The following is a 27,885-nucleotide window of genomic DNA, read 5'->3' on the forward strand; positions in this document are numbered from 1 at the left end:
ACCTGCCCCTATTTACCTTTACCTTTACAAACCGAGCTCCATATTAGGTATACCCTTATACCCCTTATACCCTTATACCCCTTATACACTTTATACCCCTATACTCTTGTACCCTTGTAGCCCTTATACCCTTATACCCCTTATACCCTTATACCCTTATACCCTTATACCCTTATACCCCTATACCCTTGTACCCTTATACCCTTATACCCTTATACCCTTATACCCTTATACCCCTATACCCTTGTACCCTTGTACCCCTTATACCCTTATACCCTTTATACTCTTATACCCCTTATATCCTTATGCCCCTTTACCCCTTATACCCCTTATCACCCTCTCTTGATGAATTTAAATCTTAGTTGAGGAATTATGATTTTGATGGCAGTCTTATGTAAGTTTTATTTTGCTTTTATACACGGCTTCCTTGAAAAGCAGGTTTTTGATTATTTCTTTTATTGTACGTAGTAGTTATTAGTGATGTATTAGTTAGGTAGTTAGACTAATTTAATTCAATATTGTTAAGTCCTGAAGGAAATACTATGTCTTTTAAGAAAGATTGTACCTTTACCTTTACCTATTTTCCCAGACTTCTGCCCCCTGAACACCCCACCCCCACCCACGCTTCTACCCCTGAAACCCCCCCCCCCCCCCCCCCATTGCAGTGTGTTCGTGGGCATGACACTTTACTCTCATAGTGCCTCTCTCCACCCAGGTATATAAATTAGTTCCAGTTAATTTTATGCTGGAGGGGGTGAGCCTGTATGAGCTGTTTGGCCTGATGCAGACTTTACCTTTTGCCTTGTTGTAGTGAGGAATTCCATTGTAAAACTCAATAATTTTAGTCCTAAAACTGCAATTAAAATTTAAAAATAGGCAGCCCCATGAGTCTGTAAAACTACATCTGTCAGTTCAATTTTAGAGTATGTTGAATGCTGTTCAGCACCAGGGGTGAGGTTGCCAGTAAAATTAATAGTTTGTTCCTCTAAAAATCCAGTGCAAAGTACTATCAATTTCCACTTCCTGACTGTTAACTAATGGAAAACTGCTCCCAAATTCAGACTCACTCGGATGTCCTTCAGAGGAGTGAAGAGGACCCAAGTCAAATCGTTAGATTATGTCCTAGCATATAGCCCTGATAGTCAGGGAAGGTTGTAAGAGTAACAGCATAAGAAGAGTCTATTCTTCAAGCCGCAAGCCACAGTTATGTAAATCGTGAGCTGAAGAATAGATTAGTGACAACGCAAAGGAATAAAACAAAGGCATTGGTCTTATTTATTTTATTTCTACTTTTTCACTCTAAAAACACAACTCTAAACATTGTTCTACACACTTACATGTAAGCGTCAGACTAATTTACATGTAAAATGGTCTCTGTGTTTATGTTTTCAACAACTTATATTTTAATGGAGACGAATTTTTTTTTATTTTTTTCATTCAGGGAGAACGGTAGAAACTCAATAAAAGTCTGAGATTTGATTGAAAATGATAAGTTGAAGTTAGTGTTTGTATCTTAGAATCATACTTTCTAAAATACCACTATTACCTAGCCAACAGCATTCTACTCACATGTTGATTAAGTAATAAAATTATTACATACATGTCAGCTGTTGGATGTGATTACATGACTGTGAAAGTAGATAGTTCTTTTTGCACAGTGGCAAAACAATGAAACCGCCAATATTTAGGCTGCAGTACAGCCGGATGTGTCACACAACCAGCAGTGTAGCATCTGATTGGCTACCAATATTTTGCCATCACACGACACGAACAGTTACATTGAAACAATACCAGCTAGCAGTGATTTACAATGAAGTACATATGTGCATCAGCCCGTTGCAACAACTCCACTCACTCCATTTCAATTAAGAAACAGAAAATGGCACACGTGTAACTTGTAAACACTGCCTGGTAAAAACAGGGAAGGCGGTCTTGGTCTTGCATCCAAGCTTTTTAATCAAATTAAACTGTTACATTCCTGGGAGACTCCCATATAAAAAGGGCGGGGGTGCTTGTACCTTTTAGGGATTAAAAAAAAGCAGTTTTGCTACCTCTTGGGGTGTTCAGGCTCAAGAGGTCCACAGCACAAGCTTTTGCTGTACCTGTTAGGGTACTGAGCAGAAAAAAGTCAGTGTCAGTTGATGTGTTTTTTTTTTTTATTATTGGTACCTCTTATAAGGTTGAAAAAAATTTCAAACCACACCCACAAAACAGGATCTTGGTAGCTCTTAGGGGTTCTTTTCAAAATTTATGAGGAGCATCCCTGTCCTTTTCATACGGGAGTCCCCCCCAAGGGGGGTTACATTCTCCCTGGAAACTTTCCTTAAAAGAAACCAGGGGCCATTTTCTACTTCGTTTTCGTACCAAATAAAGTGAATAAAATGCATCATGCAAAATGACTATGCAACCAACATAAGATCATGATCAACATTTCATAAAAATATTAGATCAGAGTTCATGAACAAAATCTACCACTTTATTTGTGGGCATCTTCTGGCCATTATGTTCACTTGAGTTGTCACAGCGGTTTCATTAAGGGCCGGCATCGGGCAAATTGACCAGCTGTGAGGATGATTTTGCCTGCCTGGTTTGACCATCTAGAGGAAAGTTTTTCTTATAAAGAAGTTCAGTTCCAAATGTTTTGCCTGCGTGTGAAAACCAGTTGCCCTTCTGCTGATACCGTTAATGAAACTCCTGTGTTAGACCAGACAAGCTGCCAAAGCACTTCTTGAAGCTGTAAATTCATAGTAAACCTTAGCACACTTCACAAACATGAAATGGCATGACACCAATCAAAATAAAAATTTCTTTGCTTATACTACTGTTTTCTTTTTTTTTTTTTTGCCTCTCTTTTCTTTTTTCTCTTTTTCTTTTCAATAAATAGTCAATACTGTGTTAAATAGCAAACTTGAAATTTATCTATTCAGCCTTCGTAAACAAAGCAAATTTTGTTGCATTATTATAAATAAAATTCATCAATGCAATTAGAGATATTCTTCCCAATATATAGTCTTAGCAACAAATTCGCCCTCCATTTTATGTATGTGTTTCTGATCCAATATCTTTCAGCTTTTGGCAGTCGCAGGACAAAATAACCTGCAGTAATTAAACAGGCATCAATTCTTGCTGTGATGGATTATCAGAAGTAAAGATCTTTCATTGCAGCATCATACTGAGTGCATGTAAGATCCTAAGCTGATAAAATTGTGTGCCAAGTGAAGACCTTGATTCAAGTACACTATTTACAATAACTGTAGTTTGTTGTTTGTTCTCCCAACAGCTGTTGATGATGATATAATACAAATATCTCCGAGATAAAAAATATTTTCCAAAGCTATACACTAAGATAATTTCCCTAAGTTGAATGGAATATCGGTAAAGTTCAAGAGGCATGAATTAAGCATATAATTATTTGGAGAGATATTCTTAAACAGATTCAATCTGTGACTTCTAAATAATATTATTATTGATAACATTATTGTTATACACTTTAACTGATGCCAGTTCAGTCACATACAGGGATAAATGAAGTGTGAAATCTTAATAGAACTATATCCACTCTTAGATGAGAACAATAATATTATTTTTGCATTATTTTGCTACCATTGTATTTACAATGTATATTGTTTAAGGTTGCTCTTATTAAGTTACGTTTGTATGCCAGTAGTGAGAGTAGAAGAAAATAGACCTTCCATTATCATCTTGACAATCACAGACTTGTAATCCAGCATCCATGCATCCACTACCTGTGATTGATGATGCAAGTTTAATTTCTTACGTATTTATGTTCAGGTTGAATTGGTTTCAATGTTTCTTGACAGAGTATACAGTGCAGCCATGAAATCACAATCCTGATCATGATCTTGGGTAAATGGACATGTCAGCTTTTTGCACACGCATACAGACAAAGCCAAAATGTTGATTCAATGTTTCACAGCTCTTTGTTAGATGACAAATAACATCAATAATGTACATCAGCAATCCTTGTTTCTCCATTTGAAGTGTCACTCAGACCTTCCGCAGCCTTTGGTCTTGCCACTGCATTTTATTAAAGCTAGTCATGCAACGGGATCATATCTGAAACTATACCCAGCCCTAGTGCTGCTCGCATAACTTCTCTTTGTTATGACAGGTACATGTATGTCATTTACCAGAATGAAGCAGTTGTGCGACTCGCACGATTCTCTTGATCTGGAAAGAAATTCTTTCAACGAGGATAAAGAAAATGGGCAAGAACCAGTGAGGTAAACTTTGATGTGATCTAAGAACCAGACGGACTGATTAAAGGTGTGCTAGGACTCTTTCACATCCAGCATGGTCGAGTCTGCAGGAACCATCATTTTGTGAGGTTGATGTGAAACTGCCCATGGACATTCCTTTCACCAATGAGCTGCAGTCATGATGTGAAGACTGTCTCACCACGAACAAGGTGCAATATTTTGCTTTGTGTCAAAGGGCTATGGAAATCACATCATATGCTGCAAGTGTTGACACCACAATGTAAAGGCACCACAGGAACACCAAGAATAAACCTGTCATGTGTTTTGATGTCGCTGGGCCACCAAGCTCTCCTTTAAAAATCTGCAAACATCAAAAGCTGTGATTACTAAAAAGTAAATGGCCTGCCTGGACCAAATCCTAAACATATCTACAATCACACATCTCAACTAAAGGATTTTAATCACAAATAAGCTTGATTTGGTGCTAAACAAAATTTAATGAAAATTGAACAAAATTTGATGATTAAATTTCTACATGTGACCCTTCTTAAGAACTCCAATTTTAAAGAAACCAGATACAAAGTGCCTAAAAAAAGACCAATATCAACAAATGGTAATATCTAAATTTCAAGACTTCATGAACTGCAATTTTTAATAGTTTTGTACTTGTATGTTCAATTAGTTTGCAATATCTGCTTGTCATGACTGTTTTTATGTATATTTTGCCCAACCTATTTCTTTTTAAACTCTGTTTCATTGAAAGGGGAGACATCTGAAGCAAGTTGCTCTAGTGTGGGAGGAAAATCCTGACTGTAACAGTGATAACTTGCATAATCGTATCTATAACAAAATTTTTGATCGTTATTGGTTCTCCATGCGCCTAATTGTCACCTAATCGGCACGTGATCACGTGGGTGTCCAATTACAGGTATCCAATTTGAACTTTTTTTAACTGGATACCTATACCATTTGCATGTCAATTACATGCACTTTATCGGCTAATCCTTCTCAATGTTTCCTACAGTTTTTAAAACTTAAATGAAATATGCTACAAAGATTTTGCTCAAAAAAAGTCCTCAAAAGACATGTTAATTCCGAAATTAATTTTGTCAGAGAGTGAGATAAATTATTTTGCATTTGTCCAATTTCGAAATTACTTGTGTGACTACTCCCTGAATTCAAAGTACTCCACTCAGTCCAATTACTATCATACTTAACATGTTACTTACCAGTCTTCGCGCAATGAGGGTAAAAATACAGATCAGTCCAAAGGTTGTGAAGACCACTACCGAGAAAGTCAGATTTCCGCTATACACAATGTACTTTGTCTTCCTCACTGCATGGTAACATGTTGATATCACCCACGGCAACCCAAGACCAAGAAATACATTAACACTGTTACTTCCTGCAAAGATGATATCACAAATTAGAATAATTACTAACCATTGAACAGTCTCTGATCCACCAACAGATACCTCCAGTAGGCCGACACTTACAAACACTATAATTATAAAATTGTTTAAAGAGACCTCCACTTACTTGAAGTTGAACTAAACCATATTAACTGTAATATAAATTTTATACAGAATTGCATTATGCTGGCAAACTACAAGCTGGAAAATGATTACAAATTTTGGGAGAAAAGTAATCAAGAGATAACCATTTGCATTGCACTGCGGATGAGAGGCACAGTGGACTCATGGTTAGTGCACTCACCTCTGAGTCAAGCAGTCTGGGTTCAAGCCCTGGCCAGGGACATTGTGTTGTGTTCTTGGGCAGGGCACTTTACTCTCACAGTGCCTCTCTCCACCCAGGTGTATTTAAATGGGTAATGGCGAATTTAATGCTGGGGGTAACCCTGCTACGGACTAGCATCCCATCCAGCAGGGAGTAGAAATACTCCTACACTGTAGTTGCTTCATGCTAATGAATCTGGAGATAAGCACTGTCCAGATAGGCCACTTGGCTCATATACATCATTACATGTACAGACTGAAAACCTATTGCATCACAGGTGATGCACTTGCTCTCAATAAACAGCTTGGGTTGAATGGTGATGACACAACAAAGGTTCAGTTGAAGATAATTTTTGGCCAGGAATAACTTGTTATGTTGTTATATTTATGGAATGGACTACACAAACCTGTAATGTTTCCAATAGAAGCATCTGCACCAATATCATGTAATGCAGCACTGCGACTAGCAAAGGTGTCTGGTAAACTGGTGCCAATGGCAATGATGGTAATGCCACTAACGCTGTTCCTAAGACCAGCCACGCAACCTAACAGTTTGCCAAGCTGTGAAAGGGAACAGTTATAAAGATATATGTAAAGCAGATATTTTTAAATCAATTTCTGATAACATGATGAAAAGTAACTGTCAAATTTACTTCTTAAAATCTGTTTGACTATGAGTGGCAAAGCTTAAAGGGGACAAATTAAAAATAAATTACAAGATATTCAAAGAAGAAGCCACATCAACTTTAACTGGTTTTCATCATGATCGAATTGGACTCTGGAAACATTTGTTGGTTTTTCAGGAGGGAGGAAAACCAGAGAGCCAGGGCAAAAAAACCCTGGGAGCATCCCCAGAGCAAGGCAAGAACTAACAGCAAACTCAACCTACATACGGCAACGAGCCAGAATGAAACCCAGGCCACATTGGATGGAGGCAAGCACTCTCACCACTGTGCCACCTGTGATCCCTCTAAAATAAAAATAATTTTGGCATTTGGCACACTAAATTGAATTACACTTATAGGTAAATTTATGCCCACAAGGAGATTAACCTGGAAGGTAATTACCAAAATTACCTGTTCAACAAGAGCAGTCAGCCCTGCTATGACTAACAGAGAAACTACAAATGCTGGCCATCCTCCAAGACAGTTCCTGTGCAAATCAAATCAAATTCACAGTCAAACATACAGGTTTAATACTATGAAATGTTTATTGGAATCATCACAAACCAACATTTGATATTCATATCAAATGGTTGTCAATGAATATATCAAGTTTTGTTCCCACATTTGACGCAATAATTCAAGGTGCTCTGACCTGGATTAACAAGAGGTGAAGTTTTTTTAGGATTACAGTTAGACTACTCTAACCAAGGCCATCTGGCAAAATTTTCTACAAATTCAACGCACAAAAATCGTGAAGGTTAGCAATAGTTTTCCAACAAATTATCCAAGGCACATAATCAAGCTGTACATTACAAAGACAACAGATTTGTGGTCATTTTGATTAGCAACTTTTTTAAAACTTAAAATGCCAGTGGTCAATTGATTTGCAAAGAATTTAGTTAAGTGGCCTCAGTCATAGTACTGTAACAACTCAGGGGTATTTTTTTACTTTATTTTAAAGATTTGCCATGAGGCAGGTGGACATACAAAAGAACACTAGGTCCCCTACTAGATAAGCCCTGACCACCTAACCATCCCCCTAATTTGACTATTAGTAATTTGACTTAATTTGACTTAATGTTTTTTGGTGTAGAAATGCATACAGCTTCAAATGAAAGGACCTTCAAAACAGAAGTCATAAGGAGCCAGAAAGCCACAAGGAGGATGTTGAAATAGACGAATGTTAACAGTATAGTGTCGATAACAAGCTTTCAATAAAACTTTAGAGCTTAATTGTTCCAGATGATCCATCCAGTGAGTGAGTGATGACCATCATCTCATGTTCTCTTCAAGGGAATTTTGCTGGTTCCAAGCACAAGCTGCCATAGCACAAGTACTACATGGATGATATTAAATGTGGACTTTTGTAAAGGTCAGTACATGTACAATGGGTCATATTGCTGGGACGTATTACTAACAGTGACATGTACCAGCCACAAAATCATATACACTTCATACAAGAGAAAACATACATGTATATCAACGGCACTGACAACATCATGAATACACACACAAGAAAACATGTAACGAGAATTAGCATGCATGTTGCGAAGACAATTGATTCTGCAGGGATGTGATGTCCTTTCATTGGCATAATCATGTCGCAAGTAGGAATTAGATTGCGTATGTCAAACGTACATTATGAAGACTTTGAATTCATTTCACAGGATTGTGATGTCCTCTCATGTGAACAGTATACTATTCTGTGAAAACTACCAAAAAAATGTCCACTCCAATATGACCCCTTGGTTCACTGACCTTACTTAATTAATTATTAATTTTAAAGTTCCTTTCTATTACCTTGGAGGAATAAAGGCAAATAAAACTTTCCAGAAAAATGTGAGAAAATGAAGCAAAAAATCCATGGTGCTGAGTGGTTCTACATTCCCTTGGTCATCCTCTTCTCCTTGAATAACCATCGCCCTGATAAAACAACAGGAAAATATGTTAACCATAAGTTTCAGTTACCAGTACCAGTTACAAAATTGTCCACTAGGCAGGCAACCCAAACAATTATTAGCTGCAATGGACTAGCATCCTTCAACAATAATTAGATTATGAGCTCAAGATTTCAATTACGTGATAGTAGATAAGGATACAGCCCGAGTCAACTACATTGTGTATCATGCAATCCATACAAATCAAGGGTGAATAATCTGTTTGCTTTCATATAAATCCACTAGTTGTTCAAAACGTTACCTCCTACTTCACAGAAACTTTGAAAACATAAAGTGGTCACCAGATTTTTAACAAGCACACACTGCTATAGTAAGTAGTGTAGCCAATAAGAGAATGCCATTCACAATAGAGTGCTAGAAGATATATAAGTCTAATACCCCCATATGCTTTGTGCTAAAGAAAAACGGAAGTGTGGACCCTTTTAAGGGAACAACTGAGAAGAATGTCCACTTGAGTTTGCTTTTTATCAACTAGCCTTTAGTTACTTACTCTTCAAATTGTGTTCTCCAAGTTTTGCTGAGGCTTTGCTCATCTTCTGCAGTCATGATGTTTGCAACACGCTCAACAATATTATCGACATCTACAAAATGATAACAGTCGCATTATTTTGCATTAAAAAGATCTAGAGTGTACTTTAGTTCCACTGTCCTGCCATTTAAACTTGTAAGATCAAGAGAGCTTAGATTTTATCATTAATTTTTAATTCTCAAAATTTCATTAGTCCATTTAAATGGACAGCAGTCCAAATTTTGCAATATTAGACCACACTAAGATACTGTAATTATAAGGAACGCCCTCACATTTAGTATTTAATTTTGGCGAGTTGCTTTTCAACTCAGTGCACAAAATATTGTTTTTTTTGGTAGAAATATTTTCGCCTTCATGTTTGGAGGACAATTTCAGTTGAATGTTCACAAAAGCAACATGAGAAACGTAAAGAAATGCTTATCTCTTGCACACACCTTAACCAAGAATTGATCACGGATATGCACCACTTTATTAGCCGATTAAAAAGAGCCATTTTTAATTAAATTATTTTTGTTTGTTTATTGTTTTTTTTTTTTTAATAGACGTTTTATTTTATTTTTTTTAACAGTACAATAAATTTTAATAAGTTATCCTTTGTTAAAAAGTCTAGCTTGTTCAGTCTGTATCGGAGAAGATTGGTCTTGTATATTAGAATACTGAACTTGACCAATATTTCTCCAATACGGACCTCATACATGTACTAGGTGCAGGCTTTTAGCCAGATGGGCATCCAGGTATCCTGTGGATGGCCATTTATTAAAGGAAATTAACTGTTTTATTTTTCATATGTCGCCTTATAAATCGCCTATAAATTGTTTATTTTAGCAAGCCCCATAAAAGCACATTTTGGACGTCCACTTTTCAAATCCTGGCTAAAAGCCTGACCAGGCTCCTGCAGGTTCCTATTTCAACACGGTTGTGTGTGACTTTCTAGGTAGTGTACGTAAAATAGTGACATGTTGGAGTTGCAGTAAGCACTGCTCTTATCGGCTTACCATTTGTTATGTTTACAACTGCCGCACTTTTTTGTCCTATTTTAGCTCCTGGACTTTGATCACTCAGTAGCACAATGAAGTTTTTATTCTGCAGCATGATGAAAGTAAAATTAGCTTGAAAACTGACAATCCAAAAACTAATTAAAAGGCCTACATCTGTTGCTGTGAATTTTTCTGTTACTTGAATGCAAGTTTCATTCCTTATGCAATACATTGCTTTGCATAGTTTGCTAATTCTTTGAATATACTGCACTTAATATTAACTACTTATTACCGGTAACCAAAAGTGAGGTCTTTATGGGAAAATCTCAGACCGAGACTTTGCCATATTGAGCAAGTGATAGCAAGGTCAATATGGCAAGATCAAGGTTTGAGATTTTCCTGTTAAGATTGAACATTAAAGGTTAATATGTTGTTTATTATATGGCTTATTGCTTTGTTTTTGCATGCCCATAATCGGCCCATGGGCATTACAGGAAAGCGATGCCCTACAACTAGCCAATCAGAGCGCAAGTTATATTGGCTACAAGAACAAGACATATAATAAAATAATACAGTTATTGCCTTAACCATTGATTACTATTCCAGTATATATTCAGATAATGTACCTCATAAAGGTTCAATGTTTCTATCTATGGAATCACATACCTTACAGTCAGGGTTAACTCTTATTATGAGTAGTTTTGACGTTTCTCCATGCTGAAAATACAGCTTCTCATTCGTTGCCTGTTCATAGTCGCACTTCTTCTGTTCTAGATCTTCTTGAGTGCCACCGGTTCCTGTACCATTCCTAAAAATTATATCATACACCATCATTACCCTAATTGTGTATGATAAAATTCTCAATTGTGATTGGTTCCTCTGTGCACCTATTTGTCAAGGAATCAGTGCACAATCACATGGGTGTCCAATAGGTATCCAATTTTAATTTTTTTGTAATTGGACACCTACACCATTCACATGTCAATTATGAGAGCTTTAATGGCTTCCTTCTTAATGTTACCAAGAGTTTTTTAAAGTTAATTTGTTAAACCTGGATTCAATTAACTAGTAATTGGGCCTCGTGTTGTACAATTCAAGGAGTAATTGTGCTCATAATTTCAAACGGCTTGACACTGCGTGCTTGTCCAATTTTGAAATTAGTTGTGCGATTACTCTCTGAATTGTACTCCGCTCGGTCCAATTACTATTCCTTAACATTACTAAGAGCAATGATTAATCCCACATTCCCTCTAGCACATTCTTTTACTTTCAAATACTAAGCACAATCTGTCTAAGGCTGAATTCATGAGCTTTTCTGTTGCAAATTTGATTTCATTACTTGTTACTCCAAATGAAGAGCTTACATGTAAACTCAAAACCATACTCAATCTGTCATTTAAGTTTCTATTAGAGTACGGAACAAAAGGTTTGTACTTGTTCGTGGTTTTTGTTGTGTTGCTGTTTTGTTTTTGTTTGTTGTCTCTGTTTTCTGTCAATACAAAAACAAACATGACTGAAGATTTAATTGTCAGCGTATTTACTCACATTGTGTTGTAGGTCAAAATCACCATACCATCGCAGCCCTTCCTTCTGATAATGTTACAGGTAACTTCTCCTGTTATAATATTAGCATGATAACTTGCTTGTTCAAAGGAAAATTCCCCAGGCTCTGAAAAAAAAAAATGCAAACCAGTCAGTGAACTGTGATCTTTAAAGATATGACATCTACTTTCAGGCTTGCATCAAATATTATCAGAAAATTATTAATGGTCATTAATTACCATCATCGTCAATAATCGTGATCCGAGTCAGATTAGGTTCTCCCAGTTCAGCACTTCCCACAGGATTTTTCAATATCACATAGAAGTCCTTGTCCAGTGCGTATCCATCGTGATGAATTATGGTTATTGTTAGTGTCTTCTTGATATCTCCTGGTTTAAATGACTGAAAAATATAAAACAGTTAGTTGTGCTTTTAATGACAATTAAGACACTAACTACTCACAATTTCTCTACTACCTAGAGTATGAAATGGGCACCAGGAACTTGTAAAAATCACTGGACAAAATGCTGGGGAAAAACTTGTGACAACCATTCAGTTAAACTCAACAATCTGAAACTGGCATAAGTTCCCACAGTGTCACTGACACTTTGGCCCAACCACAGATGAAGTACCTTTCTACATGCTATGGCTTACATTTGATTTGGTAGAAAATTTTGCAAACCAGAATTTTGATTTCCATTGTACGTACCTTGTTTATTATGAATATGCAAGCTGGTTCAAACCAAACACCAGTCTAAACTATAGTTTACAACCAAAGAAAGTAAGAAATAAAAAAAGTCTTGATCCAATTTTCAGTTAGGCTAAAATTACTGCAGACAATATTTCAGTCCTTCACAAAGGAACAACTAATTTCTGTTGTCACAACATTGAGAAATACCACTGGTAAGTTTAATTTGGAGATGGCGTCACTCACCAATGTGCCTTTTAAACTGTGATAATCTTTTCCATTTTTTGCACTGCCGTCGCGAGTCTCATAATCAACGCAAAACACAGCAGTACAAGACTGAGTAGTATCTTCCCCAACTTGAAGCTCACTGTTGCTTTCAGAGGGTGTGTCCTGCACATTGTTAATGCTTTCTCTTAGTGGCATGTTCCCAGGAAATTTTGGACTTGATAATGGTACTCCATTGCTTTCCTATAAAATTTCAACAAATAATTATTAAATCATTCATAATAACCTGAGTCCTGTACAGTAGCAATTGGGTTTTTCAAAGGCAAATGCACACTCAAACTTCTCCCTAAAGACACCTTGGCAATATGGATATTCTGATTATATGTAAGTTACAAAGAGTCTGCTTGACAAGTCCTAAAACACTAGTCTAAGAATTCATATTTATTTTGTAATAATCTCTATCCCTAACACAGAGACACATACACAATAAGGACACTTGGCTCTGCCTTTTGGTGTCTAAATCAAAGAGGACAGTCTGTAGTAAGGCTGTTATTAACTCAAAAGCAAGCTTGTGCAAACCATATTTTAGCCTACGTTTAGCCACACCCACCCACTTACGAGAAGCAGTTTTCCCTCCCATTTTTCCTCAGGGGGTGAGTATGGCTACACATACATTGTGTAGGCTGGCCATAATTTCAAACTGGCCTCCAGCAGGGCAGTTTTTGTTCATCTGAATTGCAGATGATATTCCCTGCAGTTGCCAGTCATAATGAAAGGTTTAAGGTTCCTACAACAGCTCTCAGATACATGTATGTTTTCCACAAGCTGGTTTACACTGTTCATTTTTGTAATAGTTGTTAACACCTCTTGAAAATGACTCGATACAAACCACATGATCAGTTTTAATAATTGGGATGGTAAACTGTCCCCACTTCACTGCATTAATGGGCGTTGTTGGATCATAAGGCGATGCTGGGTTCACTGCTTTACGGGAAACACATGGTGATCTGTTAAAATTAAACATTTTTTCCTTCCCTTAGTAAGTTGGTTATAACAAGCAAAAGATTATGTGCCTAAAACCTTACTGCAGCTTTTTAAAGCCCCAATGAAGTTTTAACTATTAATATTACATTTGCAACAGATGTAGACAAAAGCATATTAACTAGCAACATTATTATTATTATTTATTATTTATTATTATTTGCTAGTGCCAGAATGAAGGATATGAAGGACAGCTTGACTATCACTGACAATGAAAACAGATCTGTTAGGATTGCAGAGATGTAGACCATATCATTACAGTTAACAGCAATAGCGGTGATTTCTTTTAAGTTGACTGAACATTTTTTGGGAAAGTCCAGAGTGTTACAAGTAGCACAGAACCATAAATCCCTAAGCAGGCCACCAAAGGATGTATCACATGCATCTGTTTGTGGCTGTGAATATTGCTGGAAACCTTCCTGTGATGAAGCTTGTATCCTATTCTTTTACAAGTAAGAATATTTATTTTTATGATATCAGGTGAATGTCATACCCACTCAACTAGACCAGTCACAGTGAAACATTTTTTTGACATTACAATCTATTGGTGCTACAATTTTTAACATACTATAATGACACAGAAACAGACTGCGGTACTTTCCATTAGACCAAAAATTTCAATTTCCTGTGTGAAATAGAGCAGAATGTTCCAGAATTTTCCAGAATTTTTGGCTTGAACTGAAAATGCCCAAATGTTACACAAACCTGGATATCCTTTGGTTGAGTTGCACCTCTACAGTAAGCTTTTTAGCACTTTTTACAACAGAATATGAAGCTGCACTGAAGCTGAAGGCTTTATCATCTGTTGACAGAAAACTTGTCTGTGAGTTAATTCAAATACAGTGAAACAGTTTTAAACAATAAATGACCACGTACTGTAAGTTATGATTTGCTTTAACTCCCTCCTTCTGGTAAGCCCCACCTTTCAAATAAGCACTCTTCTATAATACATGTAAGTGTTGTTTTGTTGGTAAGTGCCTTCATTTCAAAAGGCATGCCTTTCTAGTAAGTCCCCTCCCCCCCTTGTAAAAATAGGTATTCAAAACACTGACTTGGAATAGACTGATTAGGCGGCTTATAACAATAATATATACTTTAGTCTGTTTCCACATCCAAACAGTCTTTAAGTTACAGTATATGTTGCTGTACATAAAGTGATACATACTATTCTGATGATGACATAATTATTAGCCCCCTCTCCAAATATCAATCCATCTTGAGCTACAGTGTACCAAAAGTAAATAATCGCCCAGAAGGCTGACTGAATTGTTTTTATTAGCAAATCCTCTGGCAACTACATTCTTGTAAAGGTTTGACGCACAATACCTCCTAATATATTTGTTTTCAAAGCAGCACACAGGATAGATCCTTATTAATATATATAATCATACATGCGAGGATTAGGATGTGTATCTATACATATACATTAATTATACAAGAAAAATAATCTTCTGCAATAAAAACCTGCACCAAATATTCTTGATCCACAGAGTGACTTTGTGAGAAGATTCAATTGCTGTTCATGATCTTTATCAGGTTCTTTGGCGACCTGTTTTTGTCTTGTTATACTACGTAATGCAGCATGTCGAAAACTACAAATAAACAGAAGTAGACATTTACAATCAAGGACAAACATCTTGGGAGAAATTTGCACTTTTAGCACTTTTTCATGCCCACCCGGCCTATCAAACAGTCCTGTATGAATACGACTTCACTTACCCAGCCCTTCCACCTAACACCCCGCCTACAATGTTGAACACTGTCTAGTATTGTACTTGTAATTTCTCTTGAGTTTCATAACTGAATTGGTTGGGGGAGGGGGGAACAGCAACACATTTGTAAAAGGACAGTGCAGTGCTTTGTCAAACTTCAGTTGTAAAACACAGATAATTCATTGCATTATATCAGCATCCCAATGACATTTGCCCACCACCATGACCAAGGAAAACGTCTTTCTTACACACCGTTAGGGCCTGAGGCTAATAAAGGTCATGTGATTTGTACACCATAGTCTCTGGCTCCCAGTAGTGTGTGAGAAGAAGAGTTTTATGCTAAACCTCTTTTAAAGAGATTTCGCATAAAAAAGCATATTAAAACAGCCAGATTCCCTGAACCTCTTTCTATGTTTTCCACTATAGATTCAAAATTTGTTTCACAATTACACTGATTTAGTCCCTAAAGTGGGTGGTTTTAGTAGCAATTTTCAAAGTGGAACTTGACATTAACTTCAGTCAAACCTTTTCTGTAGTTTGTGTTACCACCAACCTTCCCAAAAGAAAAAATGGGAAAGACGTGTTTATAAATTAGATTTGTTTCTTTCAGGGAGGTCAATTGTGACATAATTGGAAACATTGGCAGCTTGTGGTTTAAATTTATTGTGATTTAAAATTTGTCAGACGTCAATGAAAACTTAAAAAATCAAACTAGTTTTAAACGATAAATAGAGAAAAGAGAAAAATGAAAGACATATGATGTACTGTAGTTGCTGATATTATGTATAAATTAAATCTCACTCAACATAAATAGCACAACAAACATCATATACCGTGCTCTGGAGGAGGCAGTGTTTTGAGGCTGCTGTGCAATCTGTTTAAACTGCTTCAAGGCCAAGGCAACATCTGCTGCTGTTTTGTTGGCATTATAATCAGGATTGGAACCTCTCCACAAATTCACAACATCTCTGGTGACAAAGGGTACATTAAACAAAATTCTAGGCAAAATAATATTCCAGAAAACACCTACATTTAGAAAACATCCTACAAGAGAGTGCATGGCAAAAGCTGAACTTCTATTAAACAATAATTACTAGATTGTATGCTCGACATTTCTATCGCTTGATGGTTGACAAGGGCGCAGCTCAAGGCACCCTCGTTAACTATCATGTGATAGAAATCAGGAGGGAATAATCTAATTGTTTTAGCATAAATCTACTAGTTGTTCAAAATTTTATCTAAATCTTCTTCACAGACACTTCGAAAATGCCAAGAAGTGGCCGTCATTTTGTTGACAAGGGCACACTGCTACGCTACTCACTATCTTTCACAGTATAGATAGTAAGTACCGGTAGCGTAGCCAATCAGAGAATGGCATTCATGATAGAATGCTGGTAGATTTATTCTAAAAATCTGTAGAACCACAGAGTTAGCAATACCACAAACAAAGACAAAATTATTTACATTACACAATCAAAATAATCGAGTGATCTTCCTTTCTTTTCTTGAAACATTTTTCCTTAGGTTTTCACCAAGTTGTGGACTCATCAAAGTTTGAGACCAACGTTTTGCAAAACACTTGCCTTCGACTCATATTGTTCCTAGAGCAAATTCCTTATCTCCAAAATGTCAATCAGGTTTCCATACCTTGATTGATTGATGGACACTCAATTTATAATAATGACAAAGCTGCAATTTTCAGCAATTGCTTGGATCAATGTTGCTCCCATCCACCCATCCTACTATTGTTACAACTAGCACATGCTGCTGACTAAACTTTAAATTTTAGTCTACCACGACAATATGTTAATGCTGTATCAAAAAATTATTATTAATAAATAATTATTTGCTTACCTAATTTTATCTTTACTCCCTGCTAAGTCATTTTCACTGTTATCCAGAGAAGAAATGGATATCAGTATTAGTATTTATTTAATTTATTATTTATTTAATTTATTATTATTTAATTACGTATTGTTTATTTAATCATAGTGCATCAAAGCAGCTGGTGCATTCTTGCACAAAGAGCAGATTCAGCAATTCTTTTGATGCACTATAATATATTGAATAGTAAAGCAAGTAATCTTGGATCATAAATCCTGATCCGGATCACTTCAAGAAAACACACCCTAAGATGTAAATTGGACCGTTGTTGTAAGCTTATTTCACTAACAACTGAGATCTAAGCTTACATATATATTTAGCATATCTAAACCTTGTTCAAACCAATGCCCAGCAAGTACATAGTTAAGCTTGGATCTGAGTGGCGGACACCTTGACAATTTTCACTACCAAAGTAAAGCAAAAAGCAAAAAAAACTCATCCAAAGCTAGCTATCTTGCATAAACGTTATGCTAAGTCCAAATTGTTCAAAGAAAATTCCTGTCTCATATGTCTGAGAATAACTTTCTTGAACAAAGCTTCGCTTGTCGGAAGCAAACAAAAAAAGATCGCGTGAATCCAAACAAAGTTTTAAACGATACACGTGTAATAAAGTTGCTAAATTTATTTACCTGAATCTTTGCTGTTCTAAAGCTCTCAGTTCCATCGAACGATGCGTCATCATAGGGCTTCCAGGTTCTGTAAGCCCCACAACACGAACCTACAACAAGAATCAAAAACATCCATCGATTTTCTGTAAATCCTCGCGTATACAGAACTGAAGACCATGTGTTCGTAGGATAAATAAATAATGCTCATATTGAACTCGTTAGATTACATCTTTGTCTGCTTTTAAGCTCAGCAGTTCTGTTCTTGCAAGCCATGTTTCTCGGTGATGTAAACATGGCGGTTACTTAGCGAAATTGCGCCTTTCTTTCAAGCACGCGCATTGGTTAGTTTAAACCCACCAGAACAAACTCGTGCCCAGTTGCGCGCGTGATCGTGAAACATTGCGAGCGCTAGACAGAAGAAACTAAAACTCATTTCTGTAAGGAAACCTGCCATGTAAGTAATTGGGTTTTCTGTTGATCATACTATAGCGCTAAATTACAACAAAGTAAGGTCGAGAAGACTGGCAAACTGTTTACTACTCACAACATGGCATCACTAATCAGCTAACAAGCTAAAAAAATTCTCGCTCAAAACGAAGGTGAGTTAGAGCTCCATCGAGGTCAGAAACAAAAAAGTACAATATAGCTAAGTATGATAATGGCCGGACTACATCCCTGTCCTTTCCTCGTAGCCTGAACAACCTATCCTTTATTTGCACGAGATGGCAAATTTTACCCTTTCTTCTTGCGCCTGAGATAACCTTACCGTTTTTCGTACCGCATGTTCTTTGTTCTAAGCGCAGTTTTTTTTCTTAGTTAGCGTCTATGCATAACTTAGTCAGCCTATATTTGAAAGAGTAATCTATCAACAAAATTCGCTCGAATTCTGGATTCAAACCGCGACCTTGAATTTTGCAATTGTCCCAGAGCAGTGATGAATTTCGTCTATCCCGTAGGCTTGATTCGTAGCGTTTGCGATATACATAAATCGGTAACAAACTCAACTTAATTAAAAAGACATATTTTAGTGTTATTGGTAAGATTTTGGCCTGTCGGTACAACGCCGACAATTTTGTTGACTTGGAATTGGTGACCATCGGTTAGTAAAGGTGTTTCTTTTCAATGAAGCACATGTCATTTCTGACTCAGTATTCGAGTTTGAAACAGTGAGTGACTACTGCTTATATATGTAACATTTTGCAGAAGAAACAGATATCCTAAATGACCATGGGATTTTCGAGAGTTAGACTCGATCTTTCTTACATTACAAATAAGCCGAATTTTTTTCCCCGGGTCATAATTTGCCAGCTGGCTTTTCTCTTTATAATCGTTTTGCTGTTTGTCGGAAAAATGGTTGTAGCAACAAGATTTAAGACTAAGAAAATAGAAGACCCACGTATTGAACTAGCATTCATTATAGTAAATCGTTTTCCTTTCATTGCACTGATATTTTTGATAAATTTTCCAGATCTCCGAACTGCGCAATTGGATAAAATAAGCGCCAATTCTCATCGTAAAGTTGCAATTTTGACCAATTCTCAGCCGTTATTTTAACTTCATCCAAATTGAAATCACCTGCAAATATTTGAAGCTTCACTGCATTCAAGTATCGAGGAGAACTAATTTCTTTCTTTCTGACTGTAACACAGACTTTATCTCACGGTTATCGAAAGTGAGCTCGCTTATTTTCCATAATATATTCTTAATGCTAAAAGTCGCCAAAGATACGAGTGTATTGACCGGGAATATTGGATACAACGATTCTACAGACCAAACCACTTAACACGTAATTTATGAAAAATGTACAGGATTACAAAAATGAAAGAGGATTACAGTTTATAAAATTTGATTTTTCTACCAGGATGTCAAGAAATCAAACTTGTCCTATAGTGGTAAAATTTTGCGTGGAATTCAGGTTGACATTTAATTTTCTCAGTTTGCTTTCACCACGTTTGGTCTTTTATCCGTCCTCAGAATTGAAAACACATTTTTTACCAGCAGAGAAGACAGACTAGCGAACAACCAAGAAAAATCCCTTTGTCAGTCGTTTGTCCGTATGAGACAGACTTTTGTGTCTTTTGTATCAAGAAAGTTATGACTAAAAGTAGAGCAGACGGTAAGAAGAACTGACTGCCGACTGAAAGCAGCCGAACAGTACACTAAGATAATGAAAAGAAAACAAAGAAATCCCTTAGCTATTGTACTAATTAAAATCAGTTGAGAAAGAAAAACAACACTCTGGGCATCTGCCAAAACGTTTGTGTTTGGGATAAACAACGTGTAAGTTTAAGAAAAATATTGACAGAATTTAGCGAGAGCAAACTTAATCCCGCGTCACGTTCGCATTTGAAATCTGAAGTTTTCAGAGGTATACGTCTCTAGATTCCTGTCAAAACATCAAAACTAAGCCAGACTGTGAAGTTATGACAGAAATCATTCAAACATTGCTGTGGTTAATTAATAATTAAACCAGGAAACTTTGACGAATGCGGAAACTTTGAATGAGCTCTTCTAAGATCTGGCATAGTATAGGTCAGGATATGCACTCGAAAAAATTCAAATTAAGTCTGGATTGCAGACATAAAAAATATTCTCGGATTCACTGTTCATATTTTCTACATCGCGTTATTTTCCCATTTGGTCTACTGACATAAATGGATTGTAGCTGGGAAACATGGGGTTTTACCGATCGAAGATACGCGTAACCAAGGCTTGTACCACTAGCTTATCTCATGGAAGGACAATATTTGGAAATATTTGGCATGGCACTTAAGACAGGCTAAATTTAGCTAAATTTATTAAACAGCGCGGACACTTTTCAACCTTGCACGGTCTTTGTTGTGCAACGCAAAAGCTTTGCTCGTTGACAGCTTTACTATCAATGCTAAGTGTACGAAAGGAAATATGTTTACACAAAAACGCACAACTTTGTAGATTTATAATTTCGCAGAACGCTTGCCAGGGAATATAAGCGCGGCGCGTTATTTCGAGTTGTGGGATGTTTTGGCAAACAAAACAAGTAGATAACAATTTTCTACGAAAGCGGCTTGTGGTGATAATTGAATTGAATAGTATTTGCAGTAATGTACTAATTGAAGAGGAGCGAACGTATTTCATTTCCCACTTACTTCTGGGCTCTCGACATTTAAGATTCGTCCCCTCTTGCACCACCAACCATTATCCTGGCACCAGGAGCTGAGTACAAGAAGCGGAAAAAAGCTCAGTGTCACAAACGCTTCCCACAGCTCGATTTCGTCGGGTGTATGCCACTTCAGCACGATCAACAGCCATACATACGCAAAAAGCGACCAGATCGACGTGACAATAAATACACCGAACTCTCGAATCTTTTTTACCGTACCACTTGGAACACTGACCACGCATATGGCTGTAATAAGTAGCAGATTAAATGAAGCGGATCCTATTATAGTAAAAGTACCAAGTCCGTCTTTGTCCTCCTGTGATGCGTCAGGCACGTTCCCTAGATTTTGAACTGTTTCCACCACAGCTAAAAGGATTTCTGGGGCCGAGGAACCCAAGGCCATAAGGGTTAAATTGGCGACTGTTTCATTCCATACAAATACTTCGATTTCCACGCGTTCTTGCTTCTCGGGATCGTAGCGAGTTACTTTACGCTTTTTGCTTGTTATTACCTCGATGCAGCTCATGAAAATATCCGCAATTATCGCGATCCCTAGAAATAAGTAGAACATAGCAACTACGTACAAAAACCCACGGACTCCGTCACTCCATAAGTTCTCTGCCGGCAAGAGAAGCCAGCTTTCGAAACAAGGAGGTGAATATTCCACAATGTAACCCTTGGTGAAATTCGTGAAATAAACCATTGTAATTGACGTTTCGTCGCTAAACCGGTGACCTTCTCACAAGTTCATTTCCTCGATCGATGACTGAAACGACGCTACGAGGATCCATGCATCGAGAAGTTTGCCGCTCGGAGCGATGTAGTGTGCTTTACGGCTTATCCACTCGAGGAGATCATAATGGTAAAACAACATACTGGATTCATCAACGATCGAGGGTGTCCGGACGTCCTTTGGTACCAATCACTTAATATCACGGACCGCCAGTTAACATATCAGGACCTCTCTCACGCTGTTTTATTTGAAGGATTTCGCCGTCCATAAACTCACTTTTTTGTTCTGTTTATCACCCCTGTATCAAATGCTGCAACAAAGAGAATAGATTGTCACGGCAATATATATCATTTATCTTTTCTATCAAACACGGCCACAACATGGATTTATTCAAATACGTCAACACCTGGCCCGATCATGAAAAACCCGTTGCCTTGGTGACCGCAAACAAAGGCTTTGGCGCTCATTAGAAGATTTGTTTACCCGGCAAGACTCAAGTGTCTTTGACCGAGCTAAAGATGACATTTGTTTGAGATGCAAATGAAACTCCTTAGAAGCAGTTATTTACTTTTGTTAGGCCATATTGTTAACCAATTTTAATTGAAAATCCGCCAGACATTTAAGTCGTCAATTATTTTTTTTCGGTGCCCGACTTTTATGTTGCGCTTCGATCGCACAAATCATTTTTACAAGAGTAACGAGACTAAAATCAAAACCAGATTTTTTTGGTTTCTTTTTAGCAGATGAATACATCAGAAAAAAGCTTTTATTGTACGAGTTCAGCGGCCTAGATTGTCAAATTATGATAATTTCCCAGAGAGGTTTAAATATGGCATTCGAGGAGATTACGGAAACTGATTAGTCAGCTTTTGTTCATGCGTAGAAAATCTTATTATCAAAGTATTCATTGCCGACTGCTCTTTATAATTAAGCGAAGACGTTTTTGAATTTCGGCTTAGCTTATGAGCATAGATATGTAAAACACAAGCTAAGTTAGTTTATACATTTGGCACATGGGTACAGACATGTTGATTATGTTTAAGTTAATTTTTACTGACAAAAGACACGTAGCTTTTGGCTTAACTCCTATTGATTATCACGATCGTACTTTGCCTCTAGGCTCTAAGCTGAAGGACATTAGAAAATTTCATTTCGTGTGCAAATCTAAGCGGGATTAATTCAAACAAAACATCGTTGTACCCGAACGGGAACCGAGAGTGTCTTCTGGAAAATTTAGTCCTTTTCTTTTCGTTCCGGCTAAGATTAGCTGTCGTTTTTGCCCTTTTCTTCACCGTAGATTTCTACAAGATTTCCAGCTGCTTCAAATTGTTTCTGTTTACATTCAATGAGCAATTTCAGTTTTGTGATAACCGCAATCAGGAGATAGTCCTTCAAGGTGTTAATGGTTGGCAAATAGACGAGTAACAGTTCTTTTCTCTAAACATCACTTCTTACTGTTGTTAACAAGCGACTATTCACGAGGTATTCTCTTTTACAAAACTTATATTAAGGCTAAAGCAATGGCGTCAATTAACATGTACTGGCTTTTGGTCATAATCGAAAGCATTCAATTCCTTTCCCCTTAAAGACAGTTGTTCTTGGAAAAAAACTGAATTCAAGGAAAGTGTGATATTATGCTGGTGTTAAAATGTTTAATTCCATGGTCATCAGCTTAGCTTGCCGAATACAACACTTATTTTCATTACACTACAGAGACGTTCTGTAGGTTCGAAATAGTTTAGTTGTTGATTGTTAATATAACGACAGTCAACGAAAGCAAAAAGTTGGCATAAAAATGTATTGTTATGTTGAGGTCGGAAAGAGAAAGAAAAAGTAAATCACAGACCTACACCTACTTAGTGATCAACAAAACGCCCACTCGTCCACACGTCAACATTTAATTGGAGCGCGGTCTGGAGCGAGTCAAAATATCAGGAACGGCGGGGGAGGGGGTTGGAAACGAGGTCTGCCTCTTCTTTGAGTTTGTTCCTGACCTCTTGGTTTTAGCCATGGTAGAAGTATTACAATTTCTGCAACGACTTTCTTGTTTTGTAAAAAGTAAGGCAAGGTGTATTTTGATCGGTTTTACATATCAACCAATGTAAAAACATTTCTATGACGTATTTTCACACTCAGTTTGAGGAGATAAATTATAAGAAGACCGGAAGCGCCACTATTTTTAGTCGTCAAGGTATCTTTTAGGGTTGCACTCGAAGAAATAATAACAAAAAAACCCACTGCCTGACCGTTTTAAAGTGGTATCACCTTTTCATGTGGGAGTACCCCCGAGTGCAAAATAATTACCAATTTTCTCGGTTAGCACGACTATATAGATCGAGTTTGAGTGAGCTTGTCGAAGGTTTCGGTAACGAAGATCAATAAAGGCACCATTTAAATGCACATTTTGGGCGAAGCTTTGAAAGAAGCACAAATAAAAGGCTTGTTATGTTTAGCGAAAAGCCCTATTCGAGCGAAATTAGATGCCCGATAATTATTTGCTCAAGTCCAATTTGCTGGAGTTATGTCCAAATATACTATTTGACATTGAGAAAAACAGGCTCATGTAATTATCACTATGCACTTTATCACCTTTTCATGCCAATTCACAGTTTCCAGCGATATAAAGGCAAAAGCTTCCTTTTTGTCGCTTTCGCTGGCAAATGCCTAAAAAACAGCAATAGCAGTTAGCGCTGTAATATTAATAAAAATTTACTTTCCTAATACGATTTCTCTCTTACCTTGGCAACTGAAATAACTCGATCATTGAGGAGTATTTTAGGCACGCGAACTTCAACTGCACGTAAACTTGTTTTCGTCGTCAAATATTTTCTCCTGTTTAAAGCTTGCATGTCATACATTTGCATTCCAAAAACACCTTTTTGCATTTTAGCCAGACATGCATTTGATAAATTGTCGGTCTGCCCGCCGTGTTGTACACCTGCCTTTCCCACAATACACTGTCTGTTTGTTTTGGATTGAAGAATTCTTAGCCATTAGCTTCTGATTATGTTACAGAAACCGAAACTCAGTTTTGAAAAGCGTGCTAGACTTAAGACGATGCTAAAAACTGCGTAATTCAAGTTGCAGTTTTCACTCATATTCCGAAACATTCACGGCCGGTTTAAAATTCTAGAGGCGCATTGAACATAGCTGATAAAAAGAAAAAACTAAAGTAGAACTTTTTTCACATCATTAGCACTTTATTGTCGCCAATTCGAAGCAGAAAATTTTGTGTAAAATATCTGATATTGCCAAACCATGGATGCGATATGTTCCGTCGATACGAGAAATTGGCAATCGATGGGTCTACTTCGAGACTTTTGATCCTATCTGACCAGTCTATACACTGTTTTTATTAAATTAGAGGCACTTATTTCACTACACTTTTTCAATCTGTTTATATATGAAGTACATCCATTGTTCATGGAAGTTGTTAGATGACCACCCGATGGAATGAAAATTCAACGTTTATTTGCGGAAAAGAATTTCCTCCAGTCATCGGGAATTTTGAACAGATGGCTAAATTATGGTAAGATTTCTTCCGCTCGTTATCTTCGACTTCAAATACCGCGGGAAGTATCAAAGCAAAGTTTCTCTCAGCCAAGTAGTTTCAAGAGGAAAAAAACAACATTGCATCAACTCGAAATTTTAACTTCATGTATAGTTCAATCAATAGATTATGGCTGTGCGGTCATGTTTGATAAATTGTGTGTAATTTAATGTCCTGAGAATATTAAATATTTGATGAAGTAAGAGATAAAATGACAATTCTGATGCGGCAAATATGTTCTGTGTGGTACCTACAGCCCCAGGCTTCTTCAAGAGAGCCCGTTACTCAGCAACACTCTGGTGTCCTACAACCTAACAAGATTTATATCCAGCTCTTGTAAGTTCCCTTCATTTCACAAATTAGCCACTGTAGATTTTCTCTATGATCTCTCCCTATACCTTACGGACCAAATAAAGGACCATTAACATACTGCGGGGAAATGGAAAAAAACACAGCGTCGAGCGCTCATGGAGTTAATTGCTTATTATACCTGTAAAAATCTTAACAGTTATGGCAAAATTCTGATTATGTTATAAGCTAGGAAAACCACTGTTGCAGTCATTAAATATGGCTCTTATTTCCCTGCTTTAAACTGGTCATAATATAATTACATTGTACCCGAGGTTGACTGCGGCTTACAAGGTAGAAAATAAGTTTTAGATATTTTAATACTGAAATATATTCTCTTTAAAAATCCTGATCTTCAATAGAGATGAGCAGAGTTTTGAGAATAAAGTCTGGCTGATATGCATCTTTGTGTAATTATTGATTTAATGGCAGCTTCTAAGATGGTCTATCCATTTTCTCCGTTTATATTTTTCTGTTTTTAGTAACATCGACGTTAAAACAAAACGCGAAATGATTATCACCGGCTAGCTAGTACTTTTAAAAGAACGCCTGTTGTAATACGCTTTCCTCAGATACGCTGAGATTTTTCCATCAACGTAGGTAGTCGAAATAAATGAATAGGATAATTTGGCTGTGCAATTCCGTAAAAACAGAGAATTAATATTAATGCTAAGATGAGGTATAACTTGTAATGAATAATGTATTTTCCTTCTTCGCTCGCTTTAAATGATATTTTCCTCGAAAAAGGAGAAAAATTTAAGACTGAATTAAAAATAAAGATGGATCGAACTTTCCTCGCAATAGATGCTATATAAAAAGAAATTAAACTATACAAAACTAGTAGATCTTTTGAGATTTTCTTAAGTGTTACATAAACACAAATGTGAGTTTTGGCTATACATTTCACAATATAGAAGGGTTTATTGTTTGTTTGGAATATAAAAATACCCAGGCTTACCTTCTATTTAAAAATACCAACGTGATATTTACTTGTGAAGATTTAATTCGACGGAAAATTGAAAAGGAAACTTCCAACCCCGGTGAGATATTATAACTCCGGGATATTTTTTCCTTTACGTTACCATGATTACAAACACGATACATTTAAACTTCCTTTGTACTCAGTTCCAATAAGGAGCCTGAATTGTGGTAAAAAAAACATTTATGCAATTGAAAATGGCACGTCTTAAGAAAGCGGAATAAAAGCATTAAGCTTCACCGAAGGTTGAAAACACGATTTTCTGTTTTTTAAGATTAAAAAAAATTATGTTTTTTTTTTCCTTATAAAAATTGCTTTGAAGGGTAGTCAAAGAAAATAAAATTAACCTTGATGCGTTGGGATTTTTTTTTCATTCATAAAGGAGATATTTCTACGGCGAAGTTGACCTAACATCGCGAATTTATCTTTGTGTGAAATCTAATTCAGGAAGTTGGAAAACCGAACGAAGCTAAGATTTACTTTTATGATTTGTACGTTATAATAAACGCCAGTGGCTAATAGCCATAAGAATTAAACAGTTTTGTGCCTTTACTTACCGGACGATGATTTTAGCATTAAATGTCGCTTCTGGAAGTATCTTCTTAGTGAAAATGGAACGTAAAAACGATGTTTTTTCTATCGCGTCGATCGAGCGCGAGTGCTTGCAAGCCCCGTCGGTCGGCGACGATTGTTAATAACGTATTATTCAGGCAGACGCGCTGTTTGGTACGGTCTCAGTTCGCTGAGGAACGCAACTGTGCGCGTAATTAAAGATAATGTTAATCACTGTCAAGAGTGCAGGTGTAATTTTAATTTCTGGTGCAATGGATCAGGTGGGTTGGTTTGACAATACTGAGAAAGCGTCCACACTGTGCCGGAGAAATTTGAAAACGCAGCTTTATTTCTACGGTTAGGCCTACCGTCCACACTAATCCGTCACGAAAACGGAGCTTTTCAAAAATGTTCCTCAAACCAGAGAAATTCAGTTGAAAACGCTGGCTTTTCGTTTTCGTGTGAACGGAAAACATTTTGAAAACGGAGCTTTTCAAAAAAAAAAAAGGCGTCACGACAATCATGCTATTTTCTTTGACTGAGTTTTCCTCAAACGTAAATCCAAAATGGCCAGTGATTGTGGCGGTTTAAAATTCTTCCGGCGTAGTGTGGAGGAAAACATGTGATACGTTGTCAGAGTGAAACCTCCGTTTTCAAATTCCTGAACAATAACCCATCGTCATTGCCCCTCATGTCAAGTGACTTTAAGTCCGAAGCATCGCCTCACAAGCTTGTTTTGCGAATGTGATTAGAAGAAGAAAAATAAATAAATAAAATAGCACACCATAACGAGCAC

The 27,885-nt window shown here is 36.9% G+C and overlaps 1 protein-coding gene across 4 annotated transcripts; it reads right to left on the bottom strand.

Moving 5' to 3' along the window:
- Positions 1 to 1,265: 1,265 nt before the first annotated feature.
- LOC110059011 (sodium/calcium exchanger 1-like) lies at positions 1,266 to 27,329 on the bottom strand. 4 transcript variants are annotated; one of them, XM_089295169.1, is made up of 20 exons: positions 24,399 to 24,494; positions 24,250 to 24,324; positions 20,914 to 21,970; positions 17,807 to 17,895; positions 17,148 to 17,183; positions 16,127 to 16,261; positions 15,046 to 15,173; positions 14,287 to 14,383; positions 13,430 to 13,547; positions 12,562 to 12,783; positions 11,867 to 12,029; positions 11,631 to 11,754; positions 10,752 to 10,893; positions 10,104 to 10,191; positions 9,070 to 9,160; positions 8,422 to 8,544; positions 7,033 to 7,108; positions 6,364 to 6,517; positions 5,450 to 5,625; positions 1,266 to 4,581 (listed from the first exon to the last, which is right to left on the bottom strand). In XM_089295169.1, exons 3-20 carry the CDS (start codon positions 21,628 to 21,630, stop codon positions 4,450 to 4,452), a joined length of 2,811 nt encoding a protein of 936 aa, XP_089151295.1. In that variant the 5' UTR covers positions 21,631 to 21,970; positions 24,250 to 24,324; positions 24,399 to 24,494; the 3' UTR covers positions 1,266 to 4,449. The 4 variants fall into 4 exon arrangements, with proteins under 4 accessions (XP_089151295.1, XP_089151294.1, XP_089151296.1 ...); XM_089295168.1 differs by lacking the exons at positions 24,250 to 24,324; positions 24,399 to 24,494 and adding an exon at positions 27,095 to 27,329; XM_089295170.1 differs by lacking the exon at positions 24,250 to 24,324.
- Between the last annotated feature and the right edge of the window lie 556 nt (positions 27,330 to 27,885).

The sequence above is a fragment of the Orbicella faveolata genome, unplaced genomic scaffold (assembly GCF_042242905.1).
Source record: "Orbicella faveolata isolate gen_17 unplaced genomic scaffold, um_ofav_v1 contig_26, whole genome shotgun sequence".
NCBI classification, from domain to species: Eukaryota; Metazoa; Cnidaria; class Anthozoa; order Scleractinia; family Merulinidae; genus Orbicella; species Orbicella faveolata.

What these genes read in the sequence shown, in the direction of transcription:
- LOC110059011 (XM_089295168.1), bottom strand. Translation starts at nt 21,630, where the DNA reads ATGGTTTATTTCACGAATTTCACCAAGGGTTACATTGTGGAATATTCA. An exon ending in TTCTATTGGAAACATTACAG is followed by an intron (nt 5,626 to 6,363) that starts GTTTGTGTAGTC and finishes TCATCTTTGCAG; the next exon opens with GAAGTAACAGTGTTAATGTA. An exon ending in CCCTCATTGCGCGAAGACTG is followed by an intron (nt 4,582 to 5,449) that starts GTAAGTAACATG and finishes TGATGTTTGCAG; the next exon opens with ATTTTTAAAGGAGAGCTTGG.